This window comes from Podarcis pityusensis (assembly GCF_964106645.2).
Source record: "Podarcis pityusensis genome assembly, chromosome: 6".
NCBI classification, from domain to species: domain Eukaryota; kingdom Metazoa; phylum Chordata; class Lepidosauria; order Squamata; family Lacertidae; genus Podarcis; species Podarcis pityusensis.
This window is the reverse complement of record NC_138030.1, coordinates 73353203-73366786: the sequence shown is the minus strand read 5'-3', so window position 1 is coordinate 73366786 and position 13584 is coordinate 73353203. Positions and strand designations below refer to the sequence as shown.

The 13584-nt window shown below is 40.5% G+C and overlaps 1 protein-coding gene across 10 annotated transcripts; it reads right to left on the bottom strand.

Moving 5' to 3' along the window:
• Positions 1-320: 320 nt before the first annotated feature.
• On the bottom strand, positions 321-12523 carry LOC308478753 (protein SPO16 homolog). 10 transcript variants are annotated; one of them, XM_081008860.1, is made up of 6 exons: positions 12206-12523; positions 8135-8258; positions 4723-4816; positions 3542-3710; positions 1981-2059; positions 321-716 (listed from the first exon to the last, which is right to left on the bottom strand). In XM_081008860.1, the coding sequence occupies exons 2-6, from the start codon at positions 8201-8203 to the stop codon at positions 582-584; spliced, it is 546 nt and encodes a 181-aa protein (XP_080864986.1). In that variant the 5' UTR covers positions 8204-8258; positions 12206-12523; the 3' UTR covers positions 321-581. The 10 variants fall into 10 exon arrangements, with proteins under 10 accessions (XP_080864986.1, XP_080864988.1, XP_080864989.1 ...); XM_081008862.1 differs by lacking the exon at positions 12206-12523 and adding an exon at positions 11101-11482; XM_081008863.1 differs by lacking the exon at positions 12206-12523 and adding an exon at positions 11138-11482.
• Positions 12524-13584: the final 1061 nt, after the last annotated feature.

Here is a 13584-nt window from a genome sequence, read left to right as displayed (position 1 = left end):
GCCGATTAAACAGTTACTTGGAGAAAATTGAATCACCTCATAGCAGCAAGGCCCACCAGCGTATCATTATGATGTTACATTAAGATTACATAAAGGTGAGTTATCCTATCTACCATTTCAACTATGAGTAAATTCCTCACTGCAAATTTCCTTGGTCATTTCTGGAAATATATCTGAGGAAGTACAAGTGGATCAGAATGAAAAGTCTGGGAGATGGGAGTTCATTGACTTAAATATACAAATTGTTTAGTAAGAGATTTTCCTTTATGGAAATAAAAGAATAACAAGTTCTAAATAATTCTTAGAAAAGAAAATATTAAAAGGTGTTACTCTTGAATAATGACCATTCTTCCTCAGTATTTTACATCTGGCTATCTATTTCAAGTGAACAGTAATATGTCTTGGATGGTTATACAGGAAATTAAACTAAGAAATCACACACTGATTTTAATTCTGAATGTAACATCCAAAAATGCGCTTTCCAAAGTGACATGCTTATTGCTTTGTGGATACATTTTTTAAAAGCACAAAATTGAGACTATTTTGCAAATAAACATGGCCAAACTTTTTTGAATAAAATATTAAGTGGTGTTTACAAAACTACAAGCCAGTTGACATTGATGAAGCATTTTCCAAACACAGCTTTGTTCTACAATCTGTGTCTTTGCCATTAGCATTCTGTAGCGAATGTTGTCCAGATGCGGTTTTGAAGTAGTCTTTACAAGGAGAGAAATAAAGCAGGTTATAGTAATGGTTTGTGCAATTAATACAGCATAAGAGTTGAAAATAACTTTGGATTCTTTCTGCAAGAAAGAAATATCCTGAGGGAAAGTACTAAAGAGGGTTTGTAAAATAACAGATTTTACTGGCAGGGTCCTGTTTCAGATAATTTTGGCTTCTATTTTGAAATTAAAGTCTACAAATGACTCGTCTTCAAGTGACTAGATTTTAAAAGGCTTAAAATTTAATACTTTAATTCTGATTTTATATTGGTGTGATTGGAAAAAAAACCTTAGGTTAAACTGAAGTAACTCTTTAAAGGAACAAGTAGTTATTTTGAAGAGCATAGCTTAAAATAGTCTTAGTCTTTAATTCTATTTCTGGTTTTGCTGCAAAGTAAACTACAGGGAACACTTTTTAAAAATTAGGTACGGTATGTATTCTTAAATAATAATTGCCAGAAGTATTTATGTAGAAGTATTGTATCTTGTTCATATATCACATTAAGCATTAGGTCCTATATATATCTGCCAGTCAAGTATCTATAATTGGTATTACAAGCAACAAATAGCAAATAACTATTTTATTCACTTACATGTCACTTTTCCTTCAAGGATATCCTTGGTTGTTCTTCCCACCCTCCTTTAAAAATAAATAAATCACAACAGCCCTGTAAGGGTTAGCCAATGAGTTTCATGACTGAATAGGAATTTATACCAGAACCTTCCCTGTTCTTGTTTGGCACTGAAAACACTAAACCACATTGGCTCATTTTAGATGTAGTTACATGCTTAGCATGTACGAGAGACTTTTCAAAAAAGTATGTGGAAATCCTATTGATTAATAATAATAATAATAATAATAATAATAATAATAAATTTTTTTATTTATATCCCGCCCTCCCCAGCCGAAGCCGGGCTCAGGGCGGCTAACAACAATCGAATAATCCAACATTCTAAAAACATTTCATTATAAAAATTAATTAAAATCAAATTGATGGCAACCATTAAGCAAAATTCTGTGCAGATTGCCAGAGGAGGGAGTCAGGCTGTGCCCTGACCAAAAGCCTGGTGGAACAGCTCTGTCTTGCAGGCCCTGCGGAAAGATGTCAGGTCCCGCAGGGCCCTAGTCTCTTGTGACAGAGCGTTCCACCAGATTGGAGCCGCAGCCCAGAAAGCCCTGGCTCTAGTTGATGTATTCTATATTGTCATAGCTGTTTTGCTGTACGTTATTATTTGACAATAAAATTCTGCTACTTACTTTTGCTATAGTTAGCATGAGTTTAATAGCTTCAGCGGCATTGTGGACTGGGATTATTCGTAAATTGCTGCCTAGGAACCTGAAACAACCCTCAAAATGTCAATCATGCTAAGTACAGTATTCATATTTTTTACAGCATGGACTAGAATTGGAGCATGCTGTTACATAAGGGTATGTTAATATGATTACAGCAAATTGGGATTTTGCAAAAGCTGGTACTTCATTTTCACTAGGATTGGGATAGCAGAAGGTAGTCAAAGTCCTTCCCTACCACTGTTCCCAGGCTTGGAGCCTGACATCCAGGAATTCTCCTTTCTCTATATTTTCTTTGCACCAAGAATTCAGGTGATGGAAAAGACGCCTTCCTTAAACCCCAGGCGGTCACTACAATCAGGAGTACACGTTACTGAGCTACATGGAAAACAAGAGGGCTACACCGAAGATGAAATAAAAAGAAAAAGGCCAAGCTAAAGGGTCACAATTTTTTTTTCCAATTTTGTTTATTTCCCAAAGTGTTTCAGCATTGTCTTCAGCAAGATGTTATTTGTGGACCGTAAGGTTTGCATGAAGTGTTTGCCCAAGTTGCAGACAAACAGAGAGAGGGCAGGGGAGGAGGAATTTAAACAATGAGGTCAGAGGGAAATTAAATGCAGGAGAGAACACACAGAGATAATTATGTTACTAATAGTGGCCATTATGATCAGATGGGACAATTTCCTAGCTCACTTTTAAGACATTGAACGTAAACTTAATATTGTACCATCCATTTAATATTGAAGCATCCTGTTACTCCAGGATATGCTCTGTTCTTGCAGTACTACAGTGGTACCTCTGGTTACATACTTAATTCATTCCCGAGGTCCATTCTTAACCTGAAACTGTTCTTAACCTGAAGCACCACTTTAGCTAATGGGGCCTCCTGCTGCTGCTGTGCTGCCACTGAATGATTTCTCTTCTCATCCTGAAGCAAAGTTCTTAACCCGAGGTACTATTTCTGGGTTAGCAGAGTCTGTAACCTGAAGCAAATGTAACCTGAAGCGTATGTAACCCGAGGTACCACTGTACTGCCATGCCCTCAGTTAGGTTGTACTACCCCTGCCAATTGCTTTTTTGTTGGCATAATGATCTGGACTTTCAAAAGCGTAATTCTCATTTTTAGACTATCAGAACTTATGCTGCAGTCTTAACACATACTTGCATGGAAGTAAGTCTCATTGAAATCAACAGGATTTACTTCCAGGTTGCCTTCCAAGGATAGGACCCTCAGTCTCTGAAAAGGAAACACAAAATGGTGTTCTCTTGTACTTAGGGAATGATGACTTGTTAAATTTCCAAAATTGACTCATGTTATCAAACTTGAGTATGCCAAGTCATACTGACCGAGATGCATCATTTTCTTATATACTGCAATATGACAACGGGGTTTTTATTCTTTGGCTAAATTCTTTGAGCAAAATCGAATTCACCTACATCTTTGATAATTAAGCAAACACTTCATATTATTGTACCTAGTTTCCTTTACTAATAAAACAAACTATTGGGTTTTTTTTAAATTTCATACCTCTGCTGAACTCTGAACATCCCATCCCATTCTTTTGGTCCATGACGAGCAGCTGACAAAAGCAAAAATCCATTCCTGTGGATGGTCATGAACTTCTTTATTCTTTCAAATAAAACCTCTCTCTCTGTGAAAAATAAGCCTTGAGCATCGACCAGCAAAAATGCAATTCCTGGGCAAGAAGAAATATGGTGATCAAGTCAGACTTAACTGCATATAAAAAATAGTCAAATACATATATAGTTGGTATATTTACTACTGAAATAGAGTTTTGTTCATATAAAGCTGTAGTCCTAAGCATATGAACGTGGAAGATAGACTCATTGCTACTCTTTCATCCATTTCCTGGGTGTTTACTTGGAAGCCCCATACAAACAGATGAAAGGGGGCTAATTGTTTCTACAGTGTCCTGATCCTATCTGCTTAGTTTATTACAGTGATTCTCAAATTAGGATAGGAAGATGAGGAACACATTAAAAATGTATACATGAATTTGCTTGTCTTCCTCTTTCCTCCTCATCCTTTTTCCTTTTGTGTGATGTCTATTTACATTTTAAACCCATGGGTAGGGACTGTCTCTTTTAAACAGAGAATTTAGTAAATTGTTAGTGATTTATTTAAGTGAACAAAATAATAACAAACAAGAGTTTTTTTGTTGAACTGTACTGTGAAACCCAACATTCATAGTTTAAAATGGTTTAAAATTATTCTGCCTTGCTTATAAGTCTACAGGATCATTTTCTGCTATTTATATCTGGCTACAAGCATTCTAAAATTTCCTTCAGATGTGAATATGTCCAGTTTGGGAGAAAGATAACAAAGTTCTTGGCTTTGGGGGATTTCTAAAGAGTCAGTTATAGAGACTGAGATTACGCCCTCCATAAAATTCACTGGATGTAAAGCATATTGATACCATGACCCAAATTATGTTGTAGGGATGCTGCAAGACCACCATGTGTACAACTTGTCACTCTTAATTTCCATATTGAATTCTACAGGTTAAGTAGCCCTGTAGAGCGCTTTGAGATTATAAACACACATACAATCAAGTAGTGTATATATTTAATGAAATAAATAAAAATAAATAATAAATACATTAAATGAAATATAAATAAATTGAATTAAATATAAAATAAATAAATAAATATTAATGGTCACATTTCCCATAATTTAAGATACCGTACCAGAAAGAGAGAAAATTATTGATCCATTTTCCACTGTATCTGAATATCGAACCCGGTGTTGCTGATTTTGTAGGGACATTGAAATTTCATGACCCTAAATAAGTTATAAAATACAGGATTAAAACATGCTCACCAGTTCTAAATAAAGTTAATTGGGTTCTATTATAATGACAAAAAAGAGAGAGTCAGAAATATCTACAGCATTGATCATTTTTTAACCTTTACTCCTCTTCCCACTAAGCTAACGTATATTATAAAACATGCATCCTTTTCATTAAAATATTGCTCATTATAACCAGGGTGCTCTGTGTTTAGCTTGCCATACAACAGAACTTAACAGTTGTCCCAGTTGCAGCCTGGAGAGCCATCCATTAAACTCCCCAATGCAATGAGAAAATGTTTGAGTCTTCTCCTGTCGGTTCCTCCTGCCTCTGTCATCCCATTCCCCTTCTGTTCATTAAAACAGTCAGGAAAGTAAGGTGGACCCAGAAAAAGGATAGGAATGGACAGAAGACGTATTCCAAATGCAGCAGGAGCTTTTAAAGAGGGCCTGTTTCCCATTAGCCCCAGCCAGAGATGTTGCAAGCTGTAGACCAGCTGCATCCGGAGGGTCACAGATTACCCAGGTATCCCATCAATCAAGTTTTCATCTTAAAATAAGCTAGCCAAGTTTCTTTCTATTCTATAAATCAAAAACAATGTCAGCATGTGCAATGACAATGTACTGCCTCCAAGAACTGTTCCTGTCAACAAGAAAAGGGAAACTAATAAAAAAACTGCATTAAAAGAGTAACAAAGATCAACATTATAGATTAATCAATCAAAATGCTTCCTGAAAGCAAGGAGAACCCAGATAAAAACATCTATAGCACTTTCTGCATCGCCTGTTTGTCATTATGACTGTTCATTGCATCCTGTAATTGCTATTAACGAACTAAAGGAAGGCTCCAGAGGGAAAAAGGAGGGAAGGGGAACACATTGGCGAGCACTGGCTGTACTAACAAAAAGTCAATGCAAAAGCCACTTTGTTTGTTGGGAAGCAGGGATGGCCTCAGGTGGGCAACAATTCTAAATGTCACGGAGGTGGTGCTGCTACTGCAAGTGTTGGAGGAAGAAAGGGTTTCTTACAACCTGATAGGAAGTGGCACTTAACAGCCATAAGAGAGTGTGTCTCCCACATCATTCCTGATGTAAAAGTCTTCCAAGTGCAAAACACAACACTTATAGACTCCAGCTCACTCACCCTATTTTCTTTCAGTCACTTTTACAAATTGGGTGCATCCCAAGAAGGATGGAAGTTAGCCCCCAACTACCGTATTTTTCGCCCTATAGGATGCACTTTTTCCCCTCCAAAAATGAAGGGGAAATGTGTGTGCGTCCTGTGGGGCGAATGCAGGCTTTCCCTGAAGCCTGGAGAGCGAGAGGCGTCGGTGCGAACCGACCCCTCTCGCTCTCCAGGCTTCAGGAAGCTATCCGCAAGCCTTGGGAGCCCGGCGGGAACTTGCAAAGCTTGCGGGCAATAGCCTGTTCTGGGGGCTGGGGTCGGGGGAAGCTTGGGCTTCCCCCGACCCCAGCCCCGCAAGCAAGCTCCGGGAGCGATGGCGAGGTTGCCCAACCTCCCCATCGCTCCCAGACCCGTTCTGGGGGCTGGGGTCAGGGGAAGCTCGGGCTTCCCCTGCCCCCAGCCCCGCAAGCAAGCTCCGGGAGTGATGGCGAGGTTGAGCGCAACCTCGCCTTCGCCCCTGGACCCCCAGCCCCGAGGCTAAAAACGAAGACAGCACAGTGAGCGGGATCCATCCCGCTCGCTGTCATGGCTTCTTTGCTCTTTGGGGCTCGGGGGGGGGGGAAAATATTTTCCCCCCCTTTATTTCCCCCCCCAAAAAATAAGTGCGCCCTATGGGCCGGTGCGCCCTATAGGGCGAAAAATACGGTATTTATTTATTTACATTTGCTTTTATACACCCAGGAGCTCAGGTAATATACATGGCTCTCCTCCTCTCCATGTTATCCTCCAAACCACCCTGTGAGGTAGATTCTGATGACAGGTAGTGACTGACCCACGGTCACCCAGTGAGCTTGATGACTGAGTGAGGATTTGAACCCCAGTCTCCCGGGTCCTAGTTCAACGCTATTCGTCAGAACGGGTCTTTAAAGGAAAATTAGAGAAGTTCAAGGAGGGTAAAGTTTATCAGTGGCTACTAGAGTCAGAATGGTTGTGTGCTACTGGGCATGCCTCTGAATACCAAGTTGCTGGGAAATAAAAGTGGAGAGTGTGTTATTGCACTCATGTCCTTTATTGGGCATCCAATAGGCATCTGATTGGCCACTGTGAGAAGAGAATGCTGGATTAGATGGGCCTTTGATCTGATAAAGCAAGGTCTTCTGTTTTGTGCTTTTGTTCTAGCCAGGCCATTAGTGTTTTAGATTTCATTGAAATGGACATATTAATATGGTCGATGCTCTTTGATCATGGCATTTAACCCCTCTGGAGTGTTTGGGGTGGGGGGAAAGCACAGGAATATAAGAAGTCGACTGCTGTAAGCATGCTTTATCAGAAAATCTCACTTCTGAACAGCCACTACACTGATTTAATGGAATTAAAATATTGTTATGCGTTTTGGGGGATTAAACTAAAACACCTCCTGGGGCCTCTTCCAACTCAGTACTGTAATTCTGCAGCTATAAGACAGGTCTGGAGAAGAAGAGGACTGGTAAAATCATCAAACCAGTTTCTTTCGTTAAGTAAATAGCCCTAGCCAGATCTGTTTAGTATCCCCTTGGTAATGTACGCTAGGGTCAATATGATGCCACAGTAACTAAATAACTGGAGATACTTGTGGAAGGGGAGTGCTAGAACAAAAAAAGCAAGTGTATTTCTGTGCCTTCCCCTGGCCACTTGGGTTTATTTGACAATAGGAAAGAGCACAATTGATTGGCAATTTTGGACTCAAACTGAGGTCAGAACTGTGGGATTTCTTGGGCGCTCTGAAGGAGCTGGGTGCCCCCCCCCCCGAAACCTAATGGGATAGCAGTGTCAGTTGGACTGGTTTAACCTGAGTACCCTCTGCACTTTTGGAGTTTTCACTGCTTAGAGAATTGTGCTTCCCATTACACTATGCTTCAATGTCGGTCAATTCCTTAATGCAACACAGCGGTTAATTTTAATTTTAATTTAAAAGGTGGTGGGTCTTAAATCTGTTTGCAGACTACCCTCTCTAATCTGGAGGCCTTAATCCCAGTCATATGAGGACATGGTAGAGCTGTGTTCTGACATTGTTGTTAAGCTTTGATGCCATGGCTCTCTCTTCTATATTAGGTGTTCCTAGAAAGGGTGGAATACACAGCCCCATTTATTTTGCGACCCTTTGCGAGGCTAGAGCAACTTGTACGAACAAATGGTAGGATACAGTACCTGAAGAGATGAACTCACAATTACGGTTGCAGTCCACCGTGTCTTTTCTTGCCCACTGCCTTCCGCCATGTTGACACAGTCACCAAAGTTTCTGCAGTACCAGACACTTATGGAACACTACAAACTGAGAAGGGAAAGTAGTGGGACCTTTGTTTGCACCTTATAAATAGCATTAATATAACAAGTCACGTTATACTGAGTTTTGATAATGCTAGAGGAGAAGTAAAGTGCAAAGAGAAGGTGTCATTTACAAAATATAAGAGATGAACTCCACTTTTAGGAATTCTAAGCACACTTAGTTAAAAGTAAGTCCCATTGAGCTCAATGAAGCTTCAGCTTAGACATGTATAGCTCTTGACTATTTTTAGCCCTGGGAAACGGTGCACTCACTCTCTTTCAACTGTGCAAAACATTTGTACATGCACCAGAAACAAGCTTCCATTGAATCAAAAAGGCCTTGAAGAGAAAAAGGCACTTTCCCCAAGTGCAGTCCTTGTTCTGGTTATTACTATGAGTCAATCAAGCACTGTTAGTGATACTCTGAGGTGCATTATAACTTCAAGGTGGCTCAGCAATACAGATCCCAACCATCTGAATGCAGAGTTTGCAAACCATCTATGAGCGAGACTGTCATAAACATTTAGTAGACACACAGTCCTAACACATACCCTCCAACATTTCTCCAATGAAAATAGGGACGTCCCATTCCAGAATGATAATTTTACTACTTATACCCCACACATCTTATTGGGTTGCCCCTAGCCACTCTGGGCGGCTTCCAACATATATAATTAAAACATTAAACATTAAAAAAACCCTTCCCTATACAGGATTGCCTTTAGACGGCTCGGGGGTTGGATAATGCCATACCCTCCAACATTTCTCCAATGAAAATAGGAACATCCTAAGGAAAAGGGGGGTATTCCGGGTTCAAATCAGAAACCAGGATGACGTCTCTAAATCAGGGACGTCCCTGGAAAATAGGGGCACTTGGAGGATCTGCTAACAGAGCTAATAATTCTGTGGGCATTCAAGTTTTTTCACCTTTTCCCATACAGTAAGCACCTTTTCTGTTACAACATTAGGAAAAGGTTAGGGTACTAAGTGAGACACTCCACAGAGAGCAGATCATTATAATTTGTTGCAGTTAACTCATAAAGTCCCCATTTACCACTCTGTGGCCTCACAATAAGGGTACTTTAATACTAGGTTTGCCCCCTTTCTGTTCTACAGAGGCACTGTGTGTTTCAAAGTGTGGCAAAGTGGATATTTTGAATATACTGTGCATACACCAAAGAGACCCCAGCTTCAAGTTCTGATTTGGGGCAAGGAGTGCCAGCTTGAACCTGCAACCCTGGGTGCCCTTGAGGTATTTTGGGGAACAAACCCAAATTGTCAACTTTTTCTGGGGAAACCTCCCCACCCCAAATAGTAATTTTAAGCTTTTGGAACTGTTTCCGCTACTTTTTCCATTGCGTTACCATACATCCGGGTTTTCACTGACATTTTGCCGATTCGGCAAAATCCCCCCCCCCCCCCATTTTTACACCTGGAAGCGTGTCAGGAAAATTCCTGACGCAGGACAAGCCTATGATTCTTATTATGAAAACAAAAACAGAAAACATTCTGTTGTTGTGCCTGTAATCTCGGTTTAAGGTGCCGCTTAGCTCTTAGCTTTCATATCTCCACTTCTAACGCCGCTTATGAAGTTAGAATTCTAGTCAGCATTATGGCATTGTGAGTCATGCCAGTCAAGAATGGCTTAGTAATTCCTCACAACGTTCAATAAAAAGCGGCGTACAAGAGAGAGCTTGGATGTGGCAGTTTTGTCACTAAGGCTTGCTAAGGACTGTGTGGGAAGCGAAGGCTTCTAGAGCTTCCTAATCTATTGACACTCATTCCTACTTAGCCCAGGCCCTGCAAAAGCTGAGCTCTGGCCCCTCGGTCAAGGTCCCCCTCACAACTTTTCTAAGAGACACCATTATGGAACGCCAGTAATGGAGGCTGGTTTTGAGGCCTAGCTCTTCTGGTATCACAGCCAAGGGAGCCTGGTTAACTTGCCAGTGGCACTTTCAGAATATACCCTCCAGGGCTTTTCTTTCCCTCACCCCCACCCCGTTTATTTGTTTTTAAAACTGGCAACTTTCAATTTACAGACAAATTCAAAAAAGCATGCCACTGAGGAAACAGCGTTCTCCTTTTGTATGGGCACAATGAAATGATGTTTCTGTTTTTAACTCACTCTCAAATTCTGGATTGGGGGGGGGGGGCAAGGTATTGGGATAAACAAGGGATCTCCTTCTCCACTCTTCCCCTGTGATATATGGATGAAGGGTGGTATACAAATTTAATAAAAATAAAAAAATAAAAATAAATGAATAAGAACTCAATTGTTCAACTCCGCTCCTGCATTCCATTCCTTCTCCTCCTTACTTTACTTGCACAAGATTCCCTAGTACCAGTCCTTAAATAAAATTTAAAAAACCCCACTCTACACTTACAACTGAATGAATTTGATAAATTATGTAGATGTATCCACCATAACTGACTAAATTAACTTAAGGCAAAAGCAGAATTACTACTAAAATCAAATGCTCAGTTAAATAATACTGGGTTTTTGTTTTGTTTTTTAAAGCAGGACAGGGTTAAGGGTTAATGTTACAGAGGATTGTTGTAATAAAACGTTGCGTTACTGCTTGTGATCATGTTCGTGTGGAAGTCTATTCTATCTAAAGCATTTTTAAAAAATTCAATGAGAACGACATTAATAAATTACACAGTATGAGGTTTCCCCATTCAGTACAGAAAGGCAAACTACCCAGGGGAAAGACTGAAGGCGCTCCGACAAAAGGGTCAAAGCTTTTCTCAATATAGGAATTGCAATTTTAGTTCGCTGATCTGAAAGCCTGCCATTTCAAATATTTTCCTGCAAGGGGGATATTTGGAAAGAAGCCTAGAAATCTTACAGGAAGGTAGTCGTGTTTAATAATACTGGAGCATTACTAGCTTGCTTAGTATTCATCTACGTTCGGTGTCTCCTCAGTTCTTGTGCCTTCGCAAGAAAAATGGTGAGGCAAACTCCCGTCTTCACTCGGTAATGGGGTCAGCCCAAACATTCAACAGAGTGAGGCAACCCCTCAGGGAGCAGATGCTGGGGGGCAACCGTAGCAGCCCCTCCGCTGTTCCACCTTAAACCAGCAAAGATTGCCCCATTGCTGAGGGACCTAAATGTGTAGACCAGGCAGCCTTCTTTCCCCACTCCTTAAACTAGCCAACTTCCCTCAAGTGTGGTGGAAGAGTGTATCCTTTTATGTGGAGATACCAGAGACTGCCCTAAGTACAGTCTGCTTAGGGGTGTTGTGTCGGGGTCAGAAACCGCTAGAAATAAACTTCAGGTGATTTCTGGGAACGAATGTCTCACCCCATTGAGCTGTGCTCACAGCGTTGTAAACAGTATGGCAGCCTCTCACACTCTGCTATGAGTTTTGCCTCTTCAAGGAAGAGGTAGAAAGCTTATTTTTCAGGATGGGCTTCTAGTACACCAGCTCCCTTTCCATTTTTTAATCTGCTGAAATCATTACCAATGCAATTAACTGAGCACTTCTTCCTATTATTATTATTTTGCCTGTCCTTAGGCACTACGTCATATATCAAGCGGATAACTTATCGTAGTGTCATGAAATATTCACACACCGATGCACAATTATATCCTTTTAAACTGAAATCGTCCAGGACATAAATCTTTGTTTCTTGATAGGTACAGGCTGAAGAGCCAACAGGCTACAGCCAGAGAATATTATGCGGAGAATATCTACTTAGAGAGAAACAAATAGACACTACAGCCAATCCTTCTAATTTACTATAACTGCACCTACCATGATTTTGGATTGTTTTACTTGAGAGCAGGGATGGGGACCCTGTGGCCCTTCAGATATTGCTGGACTTTACCTTCCAGCAGCCATAGCAAACATGACCAATATTTGGCAACATCTAGGAGGGCCCCAATTCCCCATCTCTGCTTAAGAGGGAGAAGACCTCATGATCAAGACCACACCTTTAACAATATCGTACCTGGCCAACTCAGCACATCAAGCATATCTTTAGAGACACAATCTACACAAAGTTTGTATTCTCCAACTGATTGTGTACATGTGTATACGATGCCACCGAGGGGAGGCATGCGAACCAGCTTCTTACATGTAGACACTGTCAATCGCAGCGACTCACCCAGGACTAAAGAGCTGGACCACGCTAAAAAAAATTCCTGCTTCCTGCCGTGTAACTGAATGCAAAGAAAAACAAATGCCACTTGAGTGAATCAAGCCTCAGTGCTTATGAAATTTTCTCACCTTGGAGAGCATTTCAGAAGTGTCACGTTTTTTAATGACGATCTTAGGTCAAATACATGCTTAATTGTATCATGCCTTTTCTCCAAAAAGCTCAGCACAAGTTTCTTCAATAAGTATAATACCTAGCATTTCTAATGCACTTCAAAGTACTTGATGTGCTTCCCACATTCTCTCAATAATCTCTCTAAAGTGGGCATAGTACTTGGAATAAGCTTCATATTTACAGTAGAGAGATAACAGTAATAGTATTCAACCTTTTCAGAGTCGGGACACAACTATAACCCAAACATGCACTTGGGAAGCCTAACCTTTTGTCAGATATTTGAATGGGAGTAGCGTTGCTCTCGAGACCCAGTAGCTGGTCTTGAACCACCAAGGGCTAAGAGGTGTTGGCTTGCCAGAGACCACCAAGTTCATGGCAGAGAATTTCTGAACTAGTGAATTCTTTGTTTACAGTTCTGTGGGAATATAAGGATCTATCTATTTGGGTTGTTTCTAATCTCACCAATGTTAAATTCAGTTCTCCACATTTCTGCAATTGCAATTTTTTAAAAAAATCCTCCTGAAATTTCCCCAACATCCTAGTGTGAATGTCTGATATTTCTGTATGCAATTTTGACATTTTTGGAAGCAATGTAATACAGTTTGTATGTTATTTTCACTGCTGTGTTATTTTTTATGCACACTGACCCCCAATGTATGTATTTTTGTAAACAATTTTTTTTGCAAAATTCAGTTAAGTGTGAATTTAAAAGAACAGCTGTGCTTTGATTCTCGTATTGCTTCAGAAAGTGTAGATTTGGTCGATTCACCTTTAAATGCAAATTGAATTGAATTTCTGCCCCATCCCTGCAGCTTGGCCTCTTTGATTGTACTTTAGGGTAGTGATGGCCAAACTTGGCCCTCCAGCTGTTTTGGGACTACAATTCCCATCATCCCTGACCACTGGTCCTGTTAGCTAAGGATGAGGGGAGTTGTAGTCCCAAAATAGATGGAGGGCCAAGTTTGGCCATCACTGCTCTAGGGACTAGTAGGGCCGGCTCCAGACATTTTCCAGCCTAAGGCAAAGGATAAGACAAGTCCGCTTACCTTAAACAGGCA